The sequence below is a fragment of the Macaca mulatta genome, chromosome 1 (genome assembly GCF_049350105.2).
Source record: "Macaca mulatta isolate MMU2019108-1 chromosome 1, T2T-MMU8v2.0, whole genome shotgun sequence".
Classification (NCBI taxonomy): Eukaryota; Metazoa; Chordata; class Mammalia; order Primates; family Cercopithecidae; genus Macaca; species Macaca mulatta.
This window is the reverse complement of record NC_133406.1, coordinates 189,224,202-189,249,566: the sequence shown is the minus strand read 5'-3', so window position 1 is coordinate 189,249,566 and position 25,365 is coordinate 189,224,202. Positions and strand designations below refer to the sequence as shown.

General features: G+C 37.1%; 1 protein-coding gene across 11 annotated transcripts in view; it reads right to left on the bottom strand.

Moving 5' to 3' along the window:
• EPS15 (epidermal growth factor receptor pathway substrate 15) overlaps nucleotides 1–25,365 on the bottom strand; it is a 161,261-nt gene that overhangs the window by 58,681 nt on the left and 77,215 nt on the right. For 6 of the 11 annotated variants that reach the window (XM_077957535.1, XM_077957525.1, XM_015139357.3 and 3 more), the window contains 4 exons: nucleotides 23,626–23,826; nucleotides 22,641–22,786; nucleotides 20,571–20,727; nucleotides 16,403–16,488 (listed from right to left, as the gene is read on the bottom strand). In XM_077957535.1, coding sequence (XP_077813661.1) covers nucleotides 16,403–16,488; nucleotides 20,571–20,727; nucleotides 22,641–22,786; nucleotides 23,626–23,826 — 590 coding nt within the window. The remainder of the gene's footprint in view (nucleotides 1–16,402; nucleotides 16,489–20,570; nucleotides 20,728–22,640; nucleotides 22,787–23,625; nucleotides 23,827–25,365) is intronic. The other 5 variants (XM_002801569.4, XM_077957522.1, XM_077957516.1 and 2 more) reach the window with 2 other exon arrangements.

Here is a 25,365-nt window from a genome sequence, read left to right as displayed (position 1 = left end):
AACCCTGTCTCTACTAAAAATACAATAATTAGCTGGGTATGGTCTCGCACACCTGCAGTCCCTGCTACTAAGGAGGCTGAGGCAGGAGGATCACTTGAACTCAGAAGGCAGAGGCTGCAGTGAGCAGATATCGGGCCACTGCATTCCAGCCTGGGCAACAGAGTTAGACCCTGTCACACACACACACAAAAAAACCGGTGTGTGAGCATTTTGCCCGAACCACCACTCATCTTGGATGTCATGACAGGAAAAGCTATTACCTTCACCTTAGTAATTTCCAGAAAAGGAAAATGAAATGATCCTACTCATCCTCTATTTTAGACTATCTTTCTGGTTCTTTTCATTCTCAAGATGCTTGCACATCCTGAGGAATCCACAAGTACCAAAGCTATAAAGAACAAGTCAGGAATAAAGCTCCCTGGTATTCCAAAGGCTCACAGTACTGATTCCATGGAGCGGTGAATTTGAACCATCAAGGAAAGCAAATCTCAAGCTAGGCTTTCAGAAGCCTAAAGTTGACAAACACATAAATCTAGTAAGAAATGGTCAAGTTATGCACAAGGACAGTTAGGCTGAGGGACCTTGAGTCTATGCAATCCACTTCCATTTTCCTAGACTCTATGTGCAAGGAGGGCGTGAGCCATCTGTCTTAGTTTTTGATGCAATTCCAATATTATCAAAGACAAGATAAAATCATCTTCAAAGTCCTTCCCAGATACACAGTTTTATATCTTTTTTTCTAAACATCAGCATCCACTGTTCTGTAACCAGAAAACATTAAAAACTAGAAACTATTAGAAACTAGAAAGTTGTGAAAACTCACAAAGCTGTATTTTTCAATCCTGAAACTTATTTATAAAAATTCTCTTGGAGTACATTTAGCCATAAAAATGGTATCATTAAGTAGCTTAACTGCCAATCTCTCTCACAAGCAAACAGAGAAAAATCTAGCTCTTCTGAGAAATTGTTTTTCTCACTCTGATCAGGTCACTTAACCTGTCAGAGCCCTAGTCTCATTTTTCGTATGTGGATGCTAATATCTCTATCATCTTAGGATTTGCAAGGCAAAATATGTAAGATGTCAAGTAACTAATATTGAGCCTAAATATTAACATTACTTAGAATTTTAAACAATAATGAAGTAGTTTTTTAATTTGTCAAAAGGAATTATGAGTTATAAAAAAGGTTAGAAAACACTGATCTAATATAGTTATAGAATAAATAATGTAAACACTAAAATTTCTACCCCCAAAATCTTATCTGAATATCATTCAAAATAACCTATCTGCTCTCTACTTTTAGAAACTCATTATATGGTTTTGAAACCATAAGATTTGGAGAAAAACAGGCTCCAAAATACAAGCTCTATCACAAGTCACCTTACATCACTGTAGTAACAGCTATTTGTTCTGGCCGACCCTCTCTCCTTCTAGGGTTCAGCAATCCTTTTAGGAGATTGCTCCTCTTTCTGCCTCTTCTAACGTCTTTCTACTCATATAGTTGAAACAGAAGATGCCATCTCTCTGGGCAGTGACTGGCCAGAAATTGGCTCCTGGTCGAAGTTTAGCCAGTCAAAGTACCCCACCACACAATCACAGAGATTAATTCAAGAATGAGCCTGTGGCCGGGCGCGGTGGCTCACGCCTGTAATCCCAGCGCTTTGGGAGGCCGAGGTGGGCGGATCACAAGGTCAGGAGATCGAGACCACGGTGAAACCCCGTCTCTACTAAAAATACAAAAAATTAGCCGGGCGCGGTTGTGGGCGCCTGTAGTCCCAGCTACTCGGGAGGCTGAGGCAGGAGAATGGCGTGAACCCGGGAGGCGGAGCTTGCAGTGAGCCGAGATCGCGCCACTGCACTCAAGCCTGGGCGACAGAGCGAGACTCCGTCTCAAAAAAAAAAAAAAAAAAGAATGAGCCTGTAACTGATGCCAAAGCAGTCAGAATCTTTATCTAGGATGCCTTTATTTGGAACTGATAAAAAGCTAGCATTCTAGGTAGCAAGCCCTGGCTCCTGTCACCTCCTGTCATACTTAATTTTATGGGCTAATTTGGCTAGGCCACAGTGCCCAGATATTTGGACAAACACAACCCTAGATGTTACTGTGAAGGTATTTTTTAGGTGAGATGAACATTTAAATCAGTAGACTTGAGTAAAGCAGCTTACCCTTAATAATGTAAGTAGACCACATCCAATCACTTGAAGGCATTAAGAGATAGATGAGGTCCCCCAAGGAATAAGGAATTCTATCTCAGATTACCTTTAAACTTGAGATGCAACATCAACTCTTCACTGGGCCTCCAGCCTGCCAGCCTGTCCTATAGATTTCAGACTTGCCAGCTCCCACAACCTTAAAAATTTCTTAAAATAAATCTCTGTCTCCCTCTCTCTCTACATATATACACACACACACACATATATACACATATATATACACACACACACACATATATGCACACATCCTATTTGTTCTCTTTCTAACCCTCCTTCCCGCCCACCTATACCTTTACTCTTCCACTTATATGGGGTCATCAAATTCTTCTTTTTGCCTAAACCAGCTCCAGTTAGGTAGGTCATTTCATCTTTTTTAAGCCTCCGTTTTCTTCTCTTCAAAGAGGGATAATAAAATCTTTATCTCACAATTGCATATAGGATTACAAAATTTATGCCAGCATACCCGGTTTACATAGCAGATACTAAATAAAATGTTAAACACCAACAAACTCTTTATAAGCTCTAGTTTCTGCAGCTATAAAATGAGTATCTACTTTACAAACCATATATGGGATTGCTATGAAGAGTGATAGAGAAAATACGCAATAAAACCTAATATACCACTATGCAACTTATCTACTGACTCAGTAACACATATTGAATCCTATTACATACTTGTCACTATGCTATACTTAAGGGATACATAAAACCAGAAGGCACCTGCCATTAAGAAGCCCTTAATTCAGAGCATGTGAACACACACCTGGTGTGAGGGGTTGGGGATAAGAATATAAAGAGATAATTACAATGCACTGTACTAGGTGCTACAACACGTAAGCACTGTGGGATAGGAAAGGTTCTACGAGAACACAAAGAATGGGAACTTGACTCCCCCTGAAGAAGGTCAGAAAAGGTCTCCTTGGTATCACTGAAGGTAGGATGATTAATTCCCAAGTGAGCTGTGCAGACAATAATGTCATGTTTATCAATATAAATTACTCCGGTCTGAGAATACTGCGTGAAGGAGGTGAGAGACTTCAGCTAAGCCTTGAAGGAAAGAGTAAATGTCAGGTAAGAAAATGGTATTTCAGCCAGAGATAAAGCTTATACAAGAAAGCACAGACGATGTTGGCAAAACAGCAGTAAGAAGCAGACTAAGAAGAAAACTCCTCAAATTTGATAAAAGATCTACATCTACAAATCTAAAAACCTCAATGAACTCCAAGTAGCATAAACACAAAGAGACTCATTATAATCAAACTGTTGAAAGAATCTTGAAAATAGCAAGCAAGAAGAAAAGCAACTTGTCAATTTGTGACATATAATCAATCCTTAATAAGATTATCAATGGATTTCTCAGCAGAAACTTGAAGGTCAGAAGGCAACGAAATGATATATTTAAAGTGTTGGAAGAAAAAAACCTGTCAACTGAGAATTCTATACCTGACAAAACTGTGCTTCAAAAGAATGAGGGAGAAATCAAAATACTCCTAGACAAACAAAGGCTGAGGGAGTTCATTACTTCTAGATCTGCCCTACGAGAAATGCTAAAGGGAGACCTTGAGGTTAAAATGAAAGGATGCTAGATAGTAATTGAAAGTCATATGAAGATAAAAAGATCTCCAGTAAAGGTAAATACATGGGTAAATATAAAAACCAGTATAACTGTAATTTTTGTTTACAACTCCACTTTATACTTTCTATAGAATTTAAGAGACAAATGCATAAAAAAGAATTTGTGAATGTTAGTAGATACACAATGTATAAAGATACAGTTTGTGACATAATAACGTAACGGGGGAGTTTTGTTTTTTTCTTTTTGAGATAGAGTCTTGCTCTGTCGCGCAGGCTGGAGTGTAGTGGCGTGATCTCGGCTCACTGCAAGTTCCACCTCCCAGGTTCACACCATTCTCCTGCCTCAGCCTCCCAAGTAACTGGGACTACAGGCCTGGCTAATTTTTTTTTTTGTATTTTTAGTAGACATGGGGTTTCACCGTGTTAGCCAGGATGGTCTCAATCTCCTGACCTTGTGATCCACCCGCCTCAGCCTCCCAAAGTGCTGGGATTACAGGCATGAGACACCGTGCCCGGTGGGGGAGTTTTGATACCGTTTGTGACATCAATAACATAACAGGGTGAGAACGGGCTAGGTGCGGTGGCTCACTCCTGTAATCCCAGCACTTCGGGAGGCTCAGGCAGATGGATCACCTGAGGTCAGGAGTTCGAGACCAGCCTGGCCAACATAGTGAAACCCCATCTCTTCTAAAAATACAAAAATTAGCTGGGTGTGATGGCAGGTGCCTGTAGCCCCAGCTACTTGGGAGGCTGAGGCAGGAGAATCACTTGAACCCAGGAGGCAGAGGTTGCAGTGAGCCGAGATTGCACTGATTGCACTGCTGCACTCCAGCTTGGACAACAGAGCAAGACTCTATCTAAAAAAAAAAAAAAAAAAAAAAAAGTGGGGTTAAGGGCAGAGGAGAAAATGGAGCTGTATACGACCAGAGTTTTATTTGTGTCTTTAAAGACAGAGTCTCTCTGTTTCCCAGGCTGGAGTGCATTGGTGTGATCACAGCTCACTGTAGTCTCGAACTCCTGGCCTCAGGCAGTCCTCCTGCCTCAGCCTCTTGAGTAGCTAGGACTACAGCTAACACCTAGCTAGCACCTTGAGCCTCTTGAGTAGCTAGCACCACCACAGCCAACTAATTTTATTTTCTGTAGAGACAAGGTCTCACTATATTGGCCTGACCTCAAGCTATCCTCCCATCTTGGCTTCCCAAATTCCTGGGATTACAGGCATGAGCCACCACGCCTGGCCAGGAGCACAGTTTTGTATGGGACTGAAGTTAGTTTATATCAATTCCAAATAGATTGTTCAGTTTGGGATGATAAAGTTTCAGAGATTCATGGTGGTGATAATTGCACAATTACTGTGAATGTATTTAATGATATTAAGTACATTTAAAAATGACAACAAAAGAGTGAAACTCCATCTCAAAAAAAAATTACTTTAAAACTTTAACCATTTTAAGTGTACAATTAATGACACTGAATGGTACACTTTAGGTGGTTAAAAATTTAAAGTAGTAAATTTTATCTTATGTATATTTTATGATAATACAAAATTAATGAAAAAGAAAGTAGAGAGATGAGAAAATTCTAGACAGACTAACTTACCTAGAATGGAAGGTTCATGTGTGGTTAAATAAAGCTGAAATGGTAAATCAGAATAAGATTATAAAGAACTTCTGTACTAGGTAAAAACAGGCTTTTACTGTTGTTGTTGTTGTTGTTTTCTTTATTCTGAGACAAAGTCTCACTCTGAAGCCCAGGATGGAGTGCAGTGGCGGGATCTCGGCTCACTGCAACCTCTGCCTCCCGGGTTCAAGTGATTCTCCTGCCTCAGTCTTCCGAGTAGCTGGGATTACAGGCATCCGCCACCACGCCCGGCTAATTTTTGTATTTTTAGTAGAGATGGGGTTTCACCTTGCTGGATAGGCTGGTCTTGAACTCCTGACCTCAGGTGATCCACCCACCTCAGCCTCCCAAAGTGCTGGAATTACAGGCATGAGCCATCGTGCCCAGCCAAGACAGACTTTTAATATACAGGAAATGGTGAGTCCCTTAGAGGTTTCTGAGACATGCTTCTTTGAACGCCAAACGGCATTATTTAGCAACACAGCTCTTCTTTCCTGTCTGGCTTGTGGAGGAAGAGAGGAAGCAGAGGCACTTACTGCTCAGAAAGCTGATGACAATTGCTAGAAAGGCAATAAAACACCCTGACTCTGCTTATCTTAGGAACTGTCAGAAGCCTTGAGCTAGATTACAGTAATAACTATAGAAAGCTGATGAGAAAGTCTTCGTTTTAAATTTAAACCATTTGAAAGTTACACGACCTTTCATTCTAAGAATTCACAGTTCATGGCCGAGTGCGGTGGCTCATGTTTTTAATCCCAGCACTTTGGGAGGCCAAGGTGGGCAGATCACTTGAGGTCAGAAGTTTGAGACAAGCCTGGCCAACACGGTGAAATCCTGTCTCTACTAAAAATACAAAAATTAGCCGTGCGTGGTGGTGCATGCCTCTAATCCCAGCTACTCGAGAGCCTGAGGCAGGAGAATCACTTGAACCTGAGAGGCGGAAGTTATAGTGAGCCAAGATCATGTCACTGTACTCCTGCCTGGGTGACAGAGCAAGACCTCATTTCAAAAAAACCCAAAAAAACAAAAAAACAAGAATTCGTAGTTCATAAAAGCTTAAAGTTCGAGGACAAAGACATTTATTCTTACCATAAGTTTTAAACTACTCTAAAAGTTGCCTTTGTCAGGCACAGTGGTTCACAACTGTAATCCCAACACTTTGGGAGGCTGAAGTGGGAGGACCACTTGAGCCAAGAGTTTGAGACCATGCGGGGCAACACAGTGACACCCATGTCTCTATAAAAAATTTTTTAAAAAATTAGCTGGGCATGGTGGCACATGCCTGTAGTCCCAGCTACTTAGGAGGCTAAGGTGGGAGGATTGCTTAAGCCTGGGAAGTCAAGGCTAAAGTGACCCATAATCACACCACTGCTCTCCAGCCTGGGCAACAGAGCCTGACCCTATCTCAAAAATATATACATACATACATACATACACACACACATACACACAAACACATGCATAAATAAAACTTGCCTTAATTATATAATCTTCATGAGATATTATTTCATTTTTTCAACAAATATTTATTAAATGTCTACTACATTCCAAACAAGATTGTAGTTGGGCCTCTATTTATAGTTTGCTGGGGAAAACTAATAGCCATTAATTATAAAAATTTAAGATAAATACTGTGAAAGTGTGATGGTACTATGGGAATAACTAATGTTCTTACTTAGTTCTGAGAGACTGGCTGTTTTTAATGGGTTTTATTTTTAAAAATAAGAGAATATATTTATGGGTATAAGTCATTGAAAAGAGAGCCTAACTAGAATCAGAAAAAACACAAACTTTGGGGTGTGGCTTATATGACAAAGCACACCCCCTTAGTGGCAGGTCCCAAAATTAGATGGTTCATTTTTCAAAGGGGAAATTATATATATATATATACACACATACACACACACATATCTCTGGAGACAGAGTCTCGCTCTGTCGCACAGGCGAGAATGCAGTGGGGCAATCTCGACTCACTATAACCTCTGACTCCAGGGTTCAAGCAATTCTCCTGTCTCAGCCTCCAGAGAAGCTGGGATTACAGGTGTGCACCAGCACGCCCAGCTAATTTTTGTATTTTTAGTAGAGACAGGGTTTCACCTTATTGGCCAGGCTGGTCTCAAACTCCTGACCCTCAGGTGATCCTCCCGCCTCGGCCTCCCAAAGTGCTGGGATTACAGGCATGAGCTACTGCGCCTGGCCAGAAATACAAATTTATTTTGCAAATCCATAATAATTTATTCTACTTATCTAGCAGGACAAAACGAGATTAAAAGAAACCAACAGAAAAGATATGTAAAACAAAACCTTAATTTTCTGAATTACAAAATAGGGATAATAAAGTTAATGGGCAGGATTAATTTATGTTACATCTAGAAACACTCCAGGGCAATGCCTGGCATGTAGTAAGTGCTAAATAAATTTCAGCTAATATTATTATTACCATTACATTGTTTACTAGTATAAAAATACATTTACTGGCTTTTTGAAAGCTGTAATAAAGCACCTGGAGTGATGGCAATCAGGCCTCCCGTATGTTGGTGGAGACTGTGACTCTTAAATTCTCCAGGAGCTGAAATTTCTTGGTAGATGTTTTTGCTTTCCAAAGACAGACTACAATATATCTCAATAATTATTGCTGTATTAAAAGAGGTAAGTGCCCCTTAGTAAGCTACCAGAGCCACAAAACAATACAAGCAAATGAAATGTATAATAATTCTAACTCAGAACAGAACAGGTCCAACAGAAGATACATAGATTATGTATGTATGTATGCATGCATGCATGCATGTATGTATTTATTTATTTAATAGAGACTGGGTCTTGCTTTGTTGCCCAGGGTGATCTCAACTCCTGGCCTCAGCAATTCTCTTGCCTTGGCCTCCCAAAGTGCTGGGATTACAGGCGTGAGCCACCATGCCTGGCCTATGTGATTTTTGAATGATCTAACAGGCACACATGAAAAAGTAAAAAGAAATGAGTGAAGTTTATTTTAATGTAATATTTCAAAATGTAATAAAGGTGAAAAATATTAAGATATTTTACATTCTTCTTTTTCATTCTAAATCTTTGAAATCCAGTATATTTTATACTAACAACACATCTTAAATTGGACTAGCCATATTTCAAGTGCTCAATCACCACACAGGTAGTGGCTACTATACTGGACAGCACAGGTTCAGACTTCGGCAAGGAGGTTTTCAAATAAGGAGAGTCTCCCAAAACCGAGGTTTTAATGATGATCTATACACTTTATGTGAAAATGAATTAGGCTGCCTCCTTACTATCAAAGAAATGCACACCACAACCTAGAGCTTCAGTTATTTAACCAGTAATACCATTCTTAAGGCAGAGTCACAAAAGAGACCTTTTAGCGTCAGTATCACAGATCTTTAGAGGGTCAAAAACACATCAAGTTGGACCATATAAGTAAAAGAGCTCCAGATTTGATGATATAAGCAATGAATGCTCCAGACATAATGGTTTCTAATGATATTTGAACTGAACTAAAACAAAAACGCAGAATTTTTAAAAATTCAAACCATATGCTAGGATTTAGAAATTTTAAAAAATCAGTTATTGAATATGATGGAAGTAGAGGTCTATATATTTAGTAACACAGAATCTGGCTACCTGGCTACATAGTTCCATTTACTCTTCAACTAGAGAAAGAAAGTTCATTCAGCTACTCCAACCAATATTTAGTGAACAGCTATTGAGTAAATCCTGTACTCTAAGTGCTGAACTCGGTGTTGGGATGATGATGATAGATACTAATATGTATTGAGAACTTACTATGTTCCAAGCATTGCGTTAAGCATTGTGCATGGTTATTCATATTTCCACTTTATAGATTAAAAAACTGAGGTACAGATAGTTAAGTATATCCAGGTCATGTCAGGCAATCTGGAAATCTGGTTAAAAAGCCCATGCTCTGAAATACTATACTATATTGCCTCATTAGAAGTAAGAGTTGGCCTGTGTCATCACACAGTCGAGAGTCTACTGGGAGAGAAGGAAACTGTGTGCTCTCTGAGCTGAGGCAGATAATCAGAGAAAGCTTCTTGGAAATGAAGACTTGTTCATTTCTTCATCTGAAAAACTGAAATAAAGTTATTTACCCTTCAGGGATGTTACAAGAGCTCAACAAGTGAACTTATATAAAGAAGGCATAGTACAATGCCTGGTAACTATTATTCTAATTATCTATCCTGTTTACTGGCCCAAGACCAGGATAACCAACAGGCCTGACAGGATGTGGCTTTAACTTCCTGATGTTCTTGCTAAAAGGACAGAGACAGGAAGGAAATGGAAGCTAGTAGATGACAAAATATTAACTCCTGCCTCAGCATAATTTACCACCACATTATCCAAGTGACTGAAGCAATCTCTTAGTATGTTTCATCTTTTCCACTGCCAAGAACTTCTCTAACTGAGGCATTTTACTTTCATAGCAACAGCTCTCAAGAATGGGTCCACAGATAGTTTTTAAGTGTCTGGGAACTCCTGAAATAAATACAAAATAGTATCACAGATATACATGTTATTTTTTTTTCTGTGGGCAGGGTGTAACAGTCTTCATCAGATTTTCAAAGGAAATCCTTGACACAAAAACAGGTCTGCAACTACCATATGATTAAGCAATTCCACTTTTGCAAATATACTACAAAGAACTGACAGCAGGGTCTTGAAAAGGTATTTGTACGTTCATGTTCATAGCAGCATTATTCATAATAGCTAAAATGTGGAAGCAACCCAAATGTCCATCAATAGATGAACAGGTAAACAAAATGTGGTATGTAAGTACAATGGAATTATTATTCAGCCTGAAAAAGGAAGGAAATTCTGACATATGCCACAACACAGATGAACCCTGAGGACGTTATACGAAATAAGATAGTCATAAAAAGACAAATATCTCGTCATTCTGCTTATATGAGATAGTTACAGTATTCAAAATCAGAGAGACAGAAAATAGAATGGTGGTTGCTCTAGGGAACGGCAAGGAAAATGGGAGGGAGTAGAGTATGGGGAGTTATTGTTTAATTGGTATGGGGTTTCAGTTTTATAAGATGAAAAGAGTCTTGGAAATGAATGGTGATGATGGTTGCACAACACTGTGAATATATTTCTTTTTCTTTTTTTGAGACGGAGTCTCGCTCTTGTCGCCCAGGCTGGAGTGCAGTGGTGTAATCTTGGCTCACCATAACCTCCACCTCCAGGGTTCAAGCGATTCTCCTGTCTCAGCCTCATGAGTAACTGGGATTCCAGGCGCCTGCCACCACGCCCAGCTAGTTTTTGTATTTTTAGTAGAGACAGGTTTTGTCATGTTGGCCAGGCTGGTCTTGAACTCCTGATCTCAGATGATTCGCCCGTCTCGGCCTCCCTAAGTGCTGGGATTACAGGCATGAGCCACTTCGCCTGGCCATGTGAATATATTTCACACCACTGAATTGTTTATCTAAAAATGGTTAAGATGATAAATTACTATGTTATGTGTATTTTACCACAATTTTTTAAAGTGGGAAAAAAAACCACTAAGTCTGCAGAATATTAAAAAAAAAAAAAAAAAAAAATCAGCCCACTAACCTTAATGCTCCTGTGAGGATTTAAAAACCTTTTATATATAAAATTCTTTTCTTTTTCTCTTTTTTTTTTTTTTTTTTTTTTTGAGACTGAGTCTCACTCTGTTGCCTAAGCTGAAGCACAGTGGCATGACCTCAGCTCACTGCAACCTCTGCCTTCCAGGTTCAAGCGATTCTCATGTCTCAGCCTCCTGAGTAGCTGGGATTATAGGCATGCGCCACCATGCCCGGCTAATTGTTGTATTTTTAGTACAGATGGGGTTTTGCCATGTTGGCCAGGCTGGTCTCAAACTCCTGGCCTCAGGTGATCCACACGCTGCAGCCTCCCAAAGTGCTGGGATTACAGGTGTGAGCCACTGTGTCCAGCCTAAAATCCTTTCCTATAGTCTTCAAAATAAGCAATTATTCAGAAAGTCTTTGCCTTAGTTCAACATTTAACACATGGCTTCTATTCTGCCATAAATTTTGCAGAAAGTAAGTCTTGGAAATATTCCAATATTTATAACATACTTTGAGTCATTCATTCAACCAACTAGGTTATACTCATTCCACGGGGTCAAGTAATGTGTGTGTTAATTTCTAGGCCTACCAAAATGAACAAGACATAGCTCTTGCCCTTAGGAATTAAAAATTGACCAAAAAAGCGATATAAATTACTATAAACAGTAGAAAATACTACAATAAAGGAATAAAGCCTCTGGAAGAAGAGAAAAGAATAACTAGTAATCTGAAGATTTCATGGAAGGCTTGACAGAACAGACAATATTTAAGATGGGTCTTGAACATGAAAAAAACTTTATAAGGTAAAAGGTGTGCTTCAGGCAAAGGGGAACAGTAGGATCAGAGGCACAGAGGAATAAAAGTGGTGGTATGTTGAAGTAAGAGGTAATAAACCCATCTATCATACAACTGGAGAAAGGGGATAAAGCTGAAATAGTAGATTCGAGTACTGTACTGAGCCCTCAGAGTACAAAGAGCAAACACACTGTATCTGTTCTCAAATAGCTTTACAGTACCATAAGGGAGCACACTGTGAGAGGTGGCTAAGACAGAAGAATGGTCAGGATGCCAAGTGAACACCATGAAGGAAGAAGAGCCTTTACGCCATGTTCAAAGAAGTGAATTGGATTCAGTTGGAGATGGGAAGTCACTGAGGGATCTGAGTTGTATTTTATGACAACTTTAAGACAGATTTCAACAATATTGAAAAGATTATTTTCTCATCTATTATAAGCTAAACACTAGGGATACAAGCAGCCCCTGTGCTTAAGAAGCACATAATCTAGTTGGAGATTAAAAAAACACAGAATTATAACAACGTATGATAAATGTTATAACAGTTGTAAATATAAAGACTACATAAAATAGGCTCTTAAATAAGACTTGAAGAGAGAAGAGAGGTTGGGAGGTAAAGTCAAGGAAGGCTTCATCTCCCAGAGGAAATGATGTCTAAGGTGAGATTTGAAGAGTGAGAAGTTGATCAGACAAAAGGGAAGATAGGAATGAATTCAAGAGACACTGCAAAGGTAGAAGACTAAAGATGAGAAGAAGAAAAATCTCAGGTTTCTAGCTTGAGTGACTAGGTGAATGGTGATGTAATTGACAAGGGAGATACAAAACAGAGGTGAGGGGACAATTAGGGAAGTCATATCCTACTAGATATTCAGATGAAAACACTAGTAGGCAATGAAAAATACAGGTCTTGAGCTCAAGTAAGAGATTCGGGTATTTGATGAGTGTTATATGACAACTACCTGTTATTGCTTTTCCTTAAGTTAAAAATATCATACTAATTTAATCTAATTGGCATAATTAAATCATTTAATTAATAGCAAATGTTGAAGAAATCACAGAAAAATTTGTGAAATATACCAAAAGGTATCTCGCCTCAAGCTCCCAATGTCTTATATTTTCTACTAGAAACAATTTGGTGAATTAAAGATGAAAACAAAGACAATGAAATCTCATTTTCTGACCAATAACAAAGAACATTCTTTACCCAACTAACTCAAGTTTATATACTGCTTTCAATATTTCCACTGGTGTGCAATGCTTAAAACAAAATATGATTCTAAGAAACATATTCCTTTTTTCATTATGCATTTCCCGAATTTTACAATGAATATGTATTATAACCATCATTAATACAAAAGTATTGTAAAGCACTATATTCATTATACAGTAATTACAATTTCACATCATACATGCTGTTTACTTAGAGGTTTGATCCCTGGACTAAATATATATATATATATTTTTTTTTTTTTTTTTTTTTGAGACAAGTCTTACTCTGTTGCCCAGGCTGGAGTGCAACGGCTCACTGCAACCTCTGCCTCCCAGGCTCAAGTGATTCTCCTGTCTCAGCCTCCTGAGTAGCTGGAATTGCAGATGTGCGCCATCATGCCTGTCTAATTTTTGTATTTTTAGTAGAGAATGGGGTTTGACCATCTTGGGCAGGCTGGTCTCGAACTCTCAAGTGATACACCTGCCTCAGCCCCGCAAACTGCTGGGATTACAGACATGAGCTACCGTGCCCAGCCCCTGGACTAAAACTAAGTATCTTCATCTCAAAACCAAAGAGCTGGCTAACATTTTATCAGGTAACAATTTAGTAAAAGACACAAACAAAATCTGTTTAAATTATTTTTTCTTGTTTTGTAGTCATACTCATCACATCCTTATTATATATTAATAAAAAAATTAGGCCGGGCGCGGTGGCTCAAGCCTATAATCCCAGCACTTTGGGAGGCCGAGACGGGCGGATCACGAGGTCAGGAGATTGAGACCATCCTGGCTAACACGGTGAAACCCCGTCTCTACTAAAAAAATACAAAAAACTAGCCGGGCATGATGGTGGGCACCTGTAGTCCCAGCTACTCGGGAGGCTGAGGCAGGAAAATGGCGTAAACCCAGGAGGTGGAGCTTGCAGTGAGCTGAGATCTGGCCACTGCACTCCAGCCTGGGCAACAGAGCCAGACTCCGTCTCAAAAAAAAAAAAAAAAAAAAAAATTAAAGGCTGAAGAATTTTAACTTGGCACGGAAAAAACAGTCCTTCACAAGAATAAAAACCAAGGTTTTTATAATGTAATACCTTGAAGATTTGGTGATAATGACCTAATACAACTACTTACAAAAGCATATTTTAACAACTATAATTTTAGCATGGGGATGAGTCTGACTATGACACTAATGGAGTTGACAGATTATGTAAGTTGCCTACACTGTAGAGCTCACCTAAAATAAGTCTAGCAAAAATATTTTCACAAATGTCAAATCATGTATAAATACATCACACATTTATAAAATGGGTATACCCTAAAAACTAGCAAGGTTTTGAAATTCTCTGATTTTCATAATAAGACAGTCACAAAATATTAGGTACGTTATTTTCATGTTGCTAGCTGTCATTTACTATATAAGACTGCCACTGGTACAACTTAACATTATAGTTACTAAAAGTTATTGAAAGATTAGTTGACCAAAGTGTAACAAATAATGTTTTCAACAGTAAGAGCATTTTATCTATGATGCTCTAATTCCCATTAAAATTCATTATAGAAATATTTTATACATTAAACAAGTACACTCGAAGTCAAATCAAGCAAGTCCTAGAACATTGGTGTATGTATCCATTTTCATAGGCTTAAGAGGCCCAGAAGATAAGTATTTTCAAATGTACCTACTATAACATGTATATAACATATATAGAGAAGCAAAAATGTTTATGGACCACATGAAAATGAAAAGTCTAAACACCATTATAGATTCAGTAATTAAGTGTTTACTACTTCTATTTTGAACCAAAGTCAAAAACTTAAAAATCCTAATGAGTGGCAGAATTGTACAACAGAAAGAATGCTGAACTTATACAACCTGGTTTTGATACCAGTACTGTCTCTTAACGTGATGTGTGACTCTGGATTTGATTTTTTTTTCCCATTAGTAAGGACAAAATTAAACTATACAATCACCATGAAGGGTTTTTTGTCCTGGTCGGATTTCCATATTAGAAGTTTTATGTCATAGGAAAAGGCCAATAAGCCAATCCAATTAGACTGAATTTCAGGTCTTTTCCAGGAAATGCCAGAAGAGAGGCGCTCTTCACCAAACTTGAAATTATAAGTACATGTAGCTAGATGTACTATAGCCCTCTTGCCAAAATAGGGAGAAAGTCTATCTGAGAATGGAATTAACCCAGCGGAAATGGAAACAAGAAATGGAGAGCAAGAGAACTGATTATATCATCTGAGCCTCAATATCAAGGAATGCTTTAAGCCAACCCTACCTTTGAAAGGTTTCAGTTTCACATGTCAATAAATTTCACTCTTAAGTTAGTTTGGGTTTAGTTCTTTCTTACAACTGAAAAATTCTAACAACCAGTTTTTCTACAGAAATCTCAATATAGTCTCACAGATAAGGTTAAGATCATTGCCAAATTCTTGCCATATAAGGCAGTTAACTCATTTAATCTCCTTATGTCTCAATATTGTCAGTAAAATGAAGTATATCAGCCATTATCTGCTTCAAAGTGTTGTGAGGGTTAAAAAAAGAAAAAGATTGGTGTGAATATTTAGATACAGTGCCCTGTAGACAGAAAAATTGTCTTATTTTTAAAAAGTAATTTTATAGTCATTTTTACAATCAGTATTACTACAAAGTTTCCAGGGAACACAGAAATTAAGGAAGTACCAATACTATCTGCTATACTCAGATTCAAATCTAATTGTATTTGAGTCTGTCCTACATAGTACCTATGTATAAGAAAGAAGATTCAACTTAGAATAAAGTAGTCCTGGGATCAGGTATTAGCTCTACAGCTGACAAGCTTGTATCATTTTGGGCAAAATAATCTAAGCATCTTAAGTTTCTTACCTGTAAAATAGAAACACCACCACCTATTTCAAATTACAAGGTTTGTGTGAGGGTCAAATAACAATTATGAAAGCTCTTGGCATGGTGTCTGAATTTAACATTCCATCTATTAAATGTATTAAATGATAATGTTTTTCTAATATATTATTCAAATATCTAAGGTCGGAGAAAAACTATTTTTCAGTCATTCTAGGATATACATTTTTTCACATTTTTCTCTAAATGAAATCAAACAGTACCTTATAGTTAATGGCATGTCATTGTTTATTTGGCAGTGACTTTTCAGTGGTACGTAAGTATATAGTGTATCCTGCAATTAAAGGCTGCCTCATATATGATGAAGTACCCTGACTCCATTCAAACAGAACTGTGGTACTTAACCAAATAAGGTAGCATTTATCAAAATGTACATTAGAAACAGAAAGGTGTGTGTGGGGAGGAGGTTGTATACATATATACATGTATGTACTTTGTGTATGTGTGTGTGTCTGTGTGTGTGTGTGTGTGTGTATGAGTAGGCTGTAATTTTGCTTTACATACCTCTGTAGGTCAACTATTTCATTGTTAAGAGTATCTAGTTCCTTAATAGCAGAGAAATCTGCAACAGGACTTGATCCTATGATGTTCTAAAAACAAAAAGTTCACAATTATACATTACTATAAAATTATGCAATATATAACAAGACACTAAAAATATTAAAGCTCTACCCAGATACAAGGTATTGCATATTTTACTCTATTACTGACACTTTCCACTGAAAAAAATCATATCCAGTGCAATTATACATAATTTTATACTTAATTATATAGTAAGACATTTACATTTCCCTTAAATTCTCTGAAAACTGTTATTCTATACTATGTACCCCATCCCCACCTCCGATCTGAATGTCTTTGTCACTTGATCCTAGCCTGTTCAGAACCTTGCAGTAAAAGAGATGCCAGATTCATAAACTAATTCCTCCACTGAAGTATAAATTCTTAGAAAAATTGATGGTGATTTATTTGTATTCGTATTTGTTGAATCTCAGAACTATAGTAGTTGTTGATTTTATTTAATTCAAGGAATTTACACTTTTTTTACATACTGTGTCTATTTTATTTAAAGTAAATCATCATTCTACAAACTGTGACCTTTTATAAATGTAAGCTATTGTTATAATTAACTCTTCAATAGAATATGTTCTTAAAATATGTGGCCTCCCATTGAGTTGTTTCTACCTTGGCTCTATGTCCTTTGTAAACTATCATTGATGCCCCAGAGAGCTGGCTGAAGTCAGAGCGAAAAGATAAATCCTTCCTCAGACATTTCATCTACACCCAATGCTACAACCAGATTAACAAATAACAGGATAATTACCATCTGGAAATGTTAAAACTGAGGCCTGAACATGTAAAAACTAAGATATACTGCTGACTTTATATAATATAACAGAACATAAGACTTAGTGTTAATACTTATGTTGTTGTATAGTTAATTTACGTCAACAACTTGCACAACAGAAGAAACCTAAAAGCACACAATATCTCATCTCCTCACATTTATATACTCATTTACAATTCACTAAGCACTTTAAATTCCACTAGTTAATTCTCAACACTAATCTGTAAAGTGGGCAGTAGGTAGGGCAGATATTATTATTAACCCTATTTTAGAACTGAGGAAACAGATTAAATGACTTGCTCAAAGTTGAACCCAGCCAGCCAGTACGCAGTTTAATCAAGAGTCTTCTGATTAAAGTGCTATTTCATGCAATGCCCCCAGTGGCACTTGCATATCAAGATCATTTAGGTAAATAAAATTATTACTCTAAAAGTAAATTTGATAAAACAGGTACATCAATAAAATTTAGCAAGTAATTCCTTTTATATTTCTTTATGCCACACTGCACTTTTAGTACTAAGCTGTTTTGACTATCAGTACTAAAATTCATCTGAGAAGGTTTAATACTAATCTCAATTTTATATTAATTATAGCTTTGTATGAAATACATCTCTTATTTTCTGTGTTCCACTGATATACAAAAACGTATCAATGTTAAATTAAATTAGGTATTTTAAAGTGGATTTCTGAATGCGACAACTATTCACTAGTATTTTAACTCTGTCTAAACCTGACCTATGAGCTAGGCCTGGCCAGACAGCTAAACAAAATGAAACATTAGCATTTGGTCTCACTTTTATCAGCAAGAGTAACTTACTTCACTTAAATGCTATGAAAAATTTGCTATCAGAGGTGCAAATGTACCAAAGAACTTGTGACTACCACACCTCTTCTGTCACTTTAACTCAAAAAAAGGTGACTCACATTTTATAGTCTTCCCCGTAAAATTATCATCAAATAAGAAGACAGAGTGAGACAAATTAGTTTAACCTCAAACAAGCTAGAAAGTGACATCCCAGATACTGAAAAAAGTTTAGCTAATATTTTATGTAGCATTTGAAGGGTATATGAAGAAAAATATATAGCATGTCCCCTTCTTTCAAAATGTTTCCTCTCACTCTATCTTGTATATTACACAAAAATTCCACTTTGGTGATGTTAAGTGGATCAGAGAGCCTAGGGAAGGTAGGCTAAAATGCACACAAGGACCAAGTGACATGTGACAAAAGCATGCTGTTTAGGAATTTTCTCCTTTTTGCTGAATAAAAAACCTCTCATTTCAAAATGTATCTTGTAAACCAAAAACTACAAAGCTAAAAAAGGCATAAAATAAAGCTCTAACCTTGAGAGAGAGTAGAGTTAAGAAACTGACAGTACAAGAAAGGCGAAAAGCAGAGTGCTGCAGAATGGAAAAAATAGTCCAAACTAGAAAAAACACAGAAAGGAAAGCAACATTCAAAAAAGGATTAGTCAAAGCTGCAAAAAATGCAGTACTAAAAAAAAACAGATTAAAGAGAAAAGAGGTTATTTGAAAGACAAAACAATGCAAGTTTTCATTTTTAAAGTTAAAATTTTGGGTTAATAGATAAGACAGCAGTGATAAATTCCCATTTCCATGAATAATGCTGGTGTCTGACATAAATAGACAAATGTATCTATGATCTAGTGAATGAACTTCAGACAACTGTATACCTCATGCAACTTCAAGCATCTACTAACATAGAGACTTCAATGAACAAACTTAATTTGCTCCAGAAATTTCTGTCGTATCTGTAATTTGTGTTGGTAGGCAACTGAATAGGTTATAAAATGAAGAAGGCGAAATAAAAAAACAGTCTGCATAGGTGAAAGAAAGCATGAAACAACACAGTATTCCATAACTGAGGTACAGTTATACAGCAAAGAGCAAAAATGCAAATTCAGTAACCTTTATCTTTCTGGGTGGCATCACTTTTCCACAACTTAAGGGACCCATGTCCATAAGGAATCAAAAAATTCACAAAATGCCCCCCCAATAACTCACAAAGCAGATAATATTTATTTTATTACAAATAAGGACAAAAACTACTGTAAGTAACTCTCCATACCTGAGTTATAAATTCCATTCAGTTTACTTAAAAAATCCAATTTTCTTTCTTTCTTTCTTTAAGAGATAGGGTCTTGCTCTGTTGCAAGACCCTGGGTTCAAGTGATCCTCCTGCCTTAGCCTCCCAAGTAGCTAGAACTACAGGTACGTGCCAATGCACTTGGCTAATTTTTTTGTTTTTGTAGAAACAGGGTCTTGCTATGTTGCCCATGCTGTTCTGGAACTCCTGGCCTCAAGTGATCCTCCCACCTTGGACTCACAAAATATTGGAATTACAGGTGTCAGCCACTGTGCTCAGTCCCAATTTGATTTTTGTTAAGCTTTTTAAAATGGGATTTTTAAGAACCATGTGACAAAATTAATCCAAAACCCAAAATATTCTATGATATTTTAAAGAGCCCTCCTCATACCACACATTTGACAACTCTTATTACTGTGTAACAACCCTGAAAAATCGCCATAGCCATGGTTACTTTACAGGCCATAAGAAATTTAAAAATACAAAGTATTTATTTTTAAAGGCAAATAGCCACTATGGTATGCAAGTCCTTTCAAAGGTCTACTAAAGGCCAAGATATTGTAAATGCATCATACTAGGAAGGGTTTCTACATGAGAGAAAAATCAAGGCATGACTAAAACAATGAAGTTTTGAAAATTCTCACTGCTGTCCAGAAACCAAAACTAGGTAAAACCCACTTCTAGCTGTTCAAATATGAAATTCAGCAGTACACTCAGGAATAAAAGGTCATCTATGGCAAAAATCACACAGATATATCCTCAACATAATGTTTTCCTTGGAGGCTTTTTTGATGTAAAATTGACACCAAACAACCATTATATGCAAGATTCTGTTTTCAAATCTGTATCATTTTATGTAAGAGTGAATCATCAAGTAAAACACAATAATTTAATTTTTATAGCTTTCCTTTTATAATCTATTCATAAAACTTAATTCACAAATCCAGCAAAGGAAAAATAAGTCCACATTTTTCCAATTTTAAGATTGGAAATATAGTTGTCATGTTTAATGAATGGCGTAAACAAGCTACTGGCCAAGGATGTTATACAAGGCACTCCAACATATTTATAGGCACAAACTAAACCACAAACAGTATACTGTTCTGCTCTTAGCCAGATACATTTTCTCTTCTATTCCATCCAAATTGAATCTGTAATTTGACATAGTATTTGTTCCTTTGAAATTAATGCATTCAGGTTTTCTTTTAAGCTTTCTTACCTTTTGTAAACTGGCCCTGTCTGATGGTGGAATCATTTCAGGAGTAAGAACGTGAGGAGGATCAATGCCCTTGATTAACTTCTGACTGATTAAGTGAAAAGCCAAGGCAAATTGATCCTTTGAAAGCTTCCCACAGTCCTTTGTGTCGCATAATGACCTGCACAAATAAACAAAATAAACGGTATATAAGTGCCACAACTGCAAAAAGTCCAGAGAGAAAGTACCGCTATGCTGCTTTTTAAAAATAATGTGGTGAATTTAAAAAGACAGTCACACCAACTTGCAAGTTATTAAAAACTCACTCAACTGTTCGAAGAGGTAGATCAGCTAAGATGGTAAAAAGAGAATGTTCACCCTGGTGCTGAGCAAGAGCCTCTAATCTGGGTTTATACTTTGTGTTTTCTTACCAATTTTCAGAACCACTATACAGTAAAAGTTGTGGTGGGCCAAATAATTCTAACATTCCTTACTCCCAACACATTTTTAACATTAAAAGATATTAAAGATAAAACCTAAGTCTCAACAAATTTGATTCACTGGTGGCATTAGAAGGATTCTAAAACAAGCACAATTTTCATGTTGCTATGCCTCCTGCAACTCTTGGAGTAGGAGGATACAAGGATCACCAAGCCAAAGCAGAATGAACAGCTGCAAATGGAAATCACATGTGAGGAAAAGGCAGCAATCTGGAAAGCTTATACAATCACTTGAAGAGAAACAGCAAACGTTTTACTCTATTTTCTTTTTCTGTAAGTAAAAAAAAAGAAGTTCAGCTTTCTGAAATCCTGATCTGTTTAACTCATTGAAGGCCAGTAGGGTCTGATGAAAAGACTACATACTTAAAAAGACTATGCGTCACATAGATCTTAAATTCCAGCTTTTCTACTTATTTCTTCTTGTAACCTTGGCTAAATTTTTTTAACCTCTCCAAACCTTAGTTTCCTCATCTATAAAGTGGAGATGGTAACACTCATCTTGTAAAATTACTATCAGAATTAAAGACAGGATATATAAAAAGTATGGGCACAACATCAAGCCAGTGACGGCTGCCATTTATTGAGTATAGTGCCTACCCTAGGCACTCAATAGTGGCAGCTACTACTAATTATGCATATTTAATCTTTCCCAGTCTTGGGTTCTTGTTTCTTTTAAGGCAGATCTACTTACTGTCTGCCTCCGTTCTTTTCTAAGTTTCTCTTTACAACTATGTAGTTCAACTTTTGAGGTTTCTGCCTCTTGAAAACCTGAAGATAACCTCTGGTATCGTTAGGTGGACTGGCAGCAGACACATTATAAAGCATTTTCATATACATTATCTCATTTTCTGTGAAATTCATTAAAGACACTAGGGTTTGTCTTTTTCAAGGACCAAGTATGTTATTCCTATGTGAAAGTATGAAAGTATACATATACACTATAAAATTATGCAGGTATGCCTTGAAGATACTGTTTTTTACATTGTTTAAATTTCATATATCTGGATTCTCTGAAAATTTTAAGTTTAATTGATATAAACAGAAGCTGGATTTTAACATTCTAGTAACAATTAACTGACACTGTCATTTTATTTTATTTTATTTTATTTTTGAGATGGAGTTTCACTCTTGTTGCCCAGGCTGGAGTGCAATGGCGTGATCTTGGCTCACTGCAACCTCCACCTCCCAGGTCCAAGCAATTCTCCTGCCTCACCGTCCCTAGTGGCAACTACAGGTGCGCACCACCACGTCTGGCTAATTTCTTTTATTTTTAGTAGAGACAGCGTTTCACCATGTTGGCCAGGCTGGTCTCAAACTCCTGACCTCAGGTGATCCACCTGCCTTGGCCTCCCAAAGTGCTGGGATTACAGGCGTTAGCCACCGCGCCCAGCCGATGCTGTCAATCTTATAAAGCTTCAGGTAACCCATTCTCAAGCTTTTGTCCATTAGCCAGAATTCTTCAGATTCTGATTTTCTCTATAAAAATTCTGAAACAAAAACTGTCCTATTTACAAATGACTAAAAATCAAAATGCAGAAACTGGAATTGATACAAAACCATATTTAAAAAAAAATCAAATCAAATAAAGTCTTACCATATATGGGCTAGTAAGGTAGAAGGTAAACCTGTTTTCAAGAAGATTTCACGGACCTCCAGTCCAGACACAAATCCGTCCATATCTTTATCAGTTTTCAGGAAGATTTCATCATATTTAGCTTTTTCTGCAGGGGATACAACCCACTACGGGGGGGGGGGGGGGGGGGGGGAGAAAAACAGTATTTCTGCCAAAATGAAACAAACTTTGAAGTGTCACTCTTTCAATCCATTACAGTATCCATCACAAATTCTGAACAATTCTACCCTACTAACTCAGAGCAACAATGTATCACTTCCATATGACATCTCAATCAAAACGCTGTGGTGAAGACGAAATAACAGAAGAAAATACAGGCCAATTAGGACTTATCTATAGGTGCACATTTCCACTTTTTATTAAGAAATGAGTAAATTCAAACATAGTTAACTCTTGACTTATGCCCACATTAATATAGGTAACTCAAAGTCTGTATAAACAAAATACTCAGATAATTCTCAATCTTTATTTTTTATAGTTTGACCCAGCAGTGTTAACCACAGCCAAACTGGCTGATTTGCCTATCCTGTCATTAATCTTCCTTTACTCAATCTGACAAGAGGCAGGCTGGGGGCAGAAAAAAAAAGCCTTGGACAACCCAGAATTCGGTAATTTGATCCCAAAGAATCAAGAGTTAACTGAGATCAAACAAAAATAAAAACAACTATTAATTATGCCAGGGCAAACATGCCATGTTAGCATGGAGCATCTTCCATCTCTAACTTTAATTCCAGGGAGATCAAGATAAAGCCAATAAAACATTCATATGACTCAAGGCCAAATGTAGAAAGAATATGTCTTCTCTGGAGTATCACATTATGTAGGTTCAACCAGATGGTGCTCTAAAATTTTTATCCCTTTAATTGCTCTATCTTTGTCAAATAGTAAACTATTAAACGCCATGCACTTTGTTAAAAAAAATCCTTTAACACTGATAAATCTATACCTGTCTTAATGGTGCTTTGGTAGGTAAAATGCCTACAGATGGTAAGGAGTGGTAAGATTCCTTGGTTGATGCTGAAGAGGGGATCAACCGCACAGAGCCTGATATACTGACCGTTTTTCTCTTAGATGGTGGCACCAAGGCTGGAGGCAAGGACATTGGCACAGGTTCTTTCTCCAGTGCACAGTATACCAAAAACATGGCCTTCAAAATAAATGAACCAGGGTCATATATATTAAAAGCACTTAATATTCACCCACTGAATTGATTATTGTTCAATGATAAATCATCTTTAGGCTCTCAAATCCTTTTTTAAGAAATTGGGCTGGGAGGGAAAGAAGAGAAAAATGAGGGAGGGATGAAAGAAAGGAGGGAGAAAAAGAAAAAAAATAAAAAGTAAGAAATATTTAGGAAGATATCCTTAGTAAAAATTTAGAGATGCACCCTTCAACTAAAGTTTTTGCAATGTCAAAGGCAAACAATAATTTGAGAAGACAACATCTGCAAAGAAAGAAGTACTCTCCCTAATATATAAAGAGCTCCTAAAAATTAACAGAAAAAAAAAGTCCAACAGAAAAATGGAAAAAGAGTTTGAAGAGATATTTTACAGACAAGCAAATCCCTTAAATGGTCCATTCTTTAACATACAAAAATATGCCCAATCTTAGATGAAAACTGTAAGTTAAAACTATATTGAAATACCATTTTCCACCTAATTGGCAAAAACTCCAAGTTTCAAAACATACTTTTTTAGCTAAACTGTGGGGAAATTTTCTTACACTGCTGATGGGAGCTGAGGGGTAGCAGACTATGCTACCCCAAAACATTCCACTTTGGCATAAGGATTATTTTGAACTGAAAGCAACTGAGAAGTAGTAGTATCAAAAAAAAAAAAAAAAAGTTCTCTGCCCTCCCTCTCTATGCCTAAAAGCAGGATATAAATTTACAAAGGTGTCCCTCTTGCCCTCTCTACAAGGAAGGATAACAGTTCCTGCCCAAAATGACTTCAGACCCTTATCAGCCTAGAGGTGTCGCCAGAAGAATTATATAACAAACTTTACGCTGCTGGTGGGAATGTAAAGTAGTTCAGCCATTGTAGAAAACAGTGTGGCAATTTCTCAAAAAACTCAAGGCAGAATCACCAATGACTCAGCAATCCTATTATTGGGTATATACCGAAAGGAATATAAATTGTTTATCATAAAGCCATATGCACACATATGTTCATCACAGCACTATTCACAATAGCAAAGACATGGAGTCAACCTAAATGCCCATCAATGGTAGATTGGATTTAAAAAATGTGTTACATACACATCACGGAATACTACACAGCCATAAAAACAACAAGATCATGTCCTTTGTAGCAAAACAGATACAGCTGGAGGCCATTATCCTAAGCAAACTAACACAGGAACAGAAAAACAAATACATGTTCTTGCTTCTAAGTGGGAGCTAAACATGGAGTAAATGTAGTCACAAAGAAGGGAACGACAGACACTGGGGCCAATGTGAGGGTGGAGGGAGGAAGAGGTTCAAAAAACTACCTATCATTTATTAACTGAATGACAAAATAATCTATACACCAAACCCCTGTGACATGCAATTTACCTATATAACAAACCTCTACATGTACCCCTGAACCTAAGAGTTAAAAAAAATTCATTGTTCTTTGTTAAAGATGCTGTATTAGGCTAAGTTCTTTTCTTTTGCAGTAAAGAGTTTAATTGATGCAAAACTGGT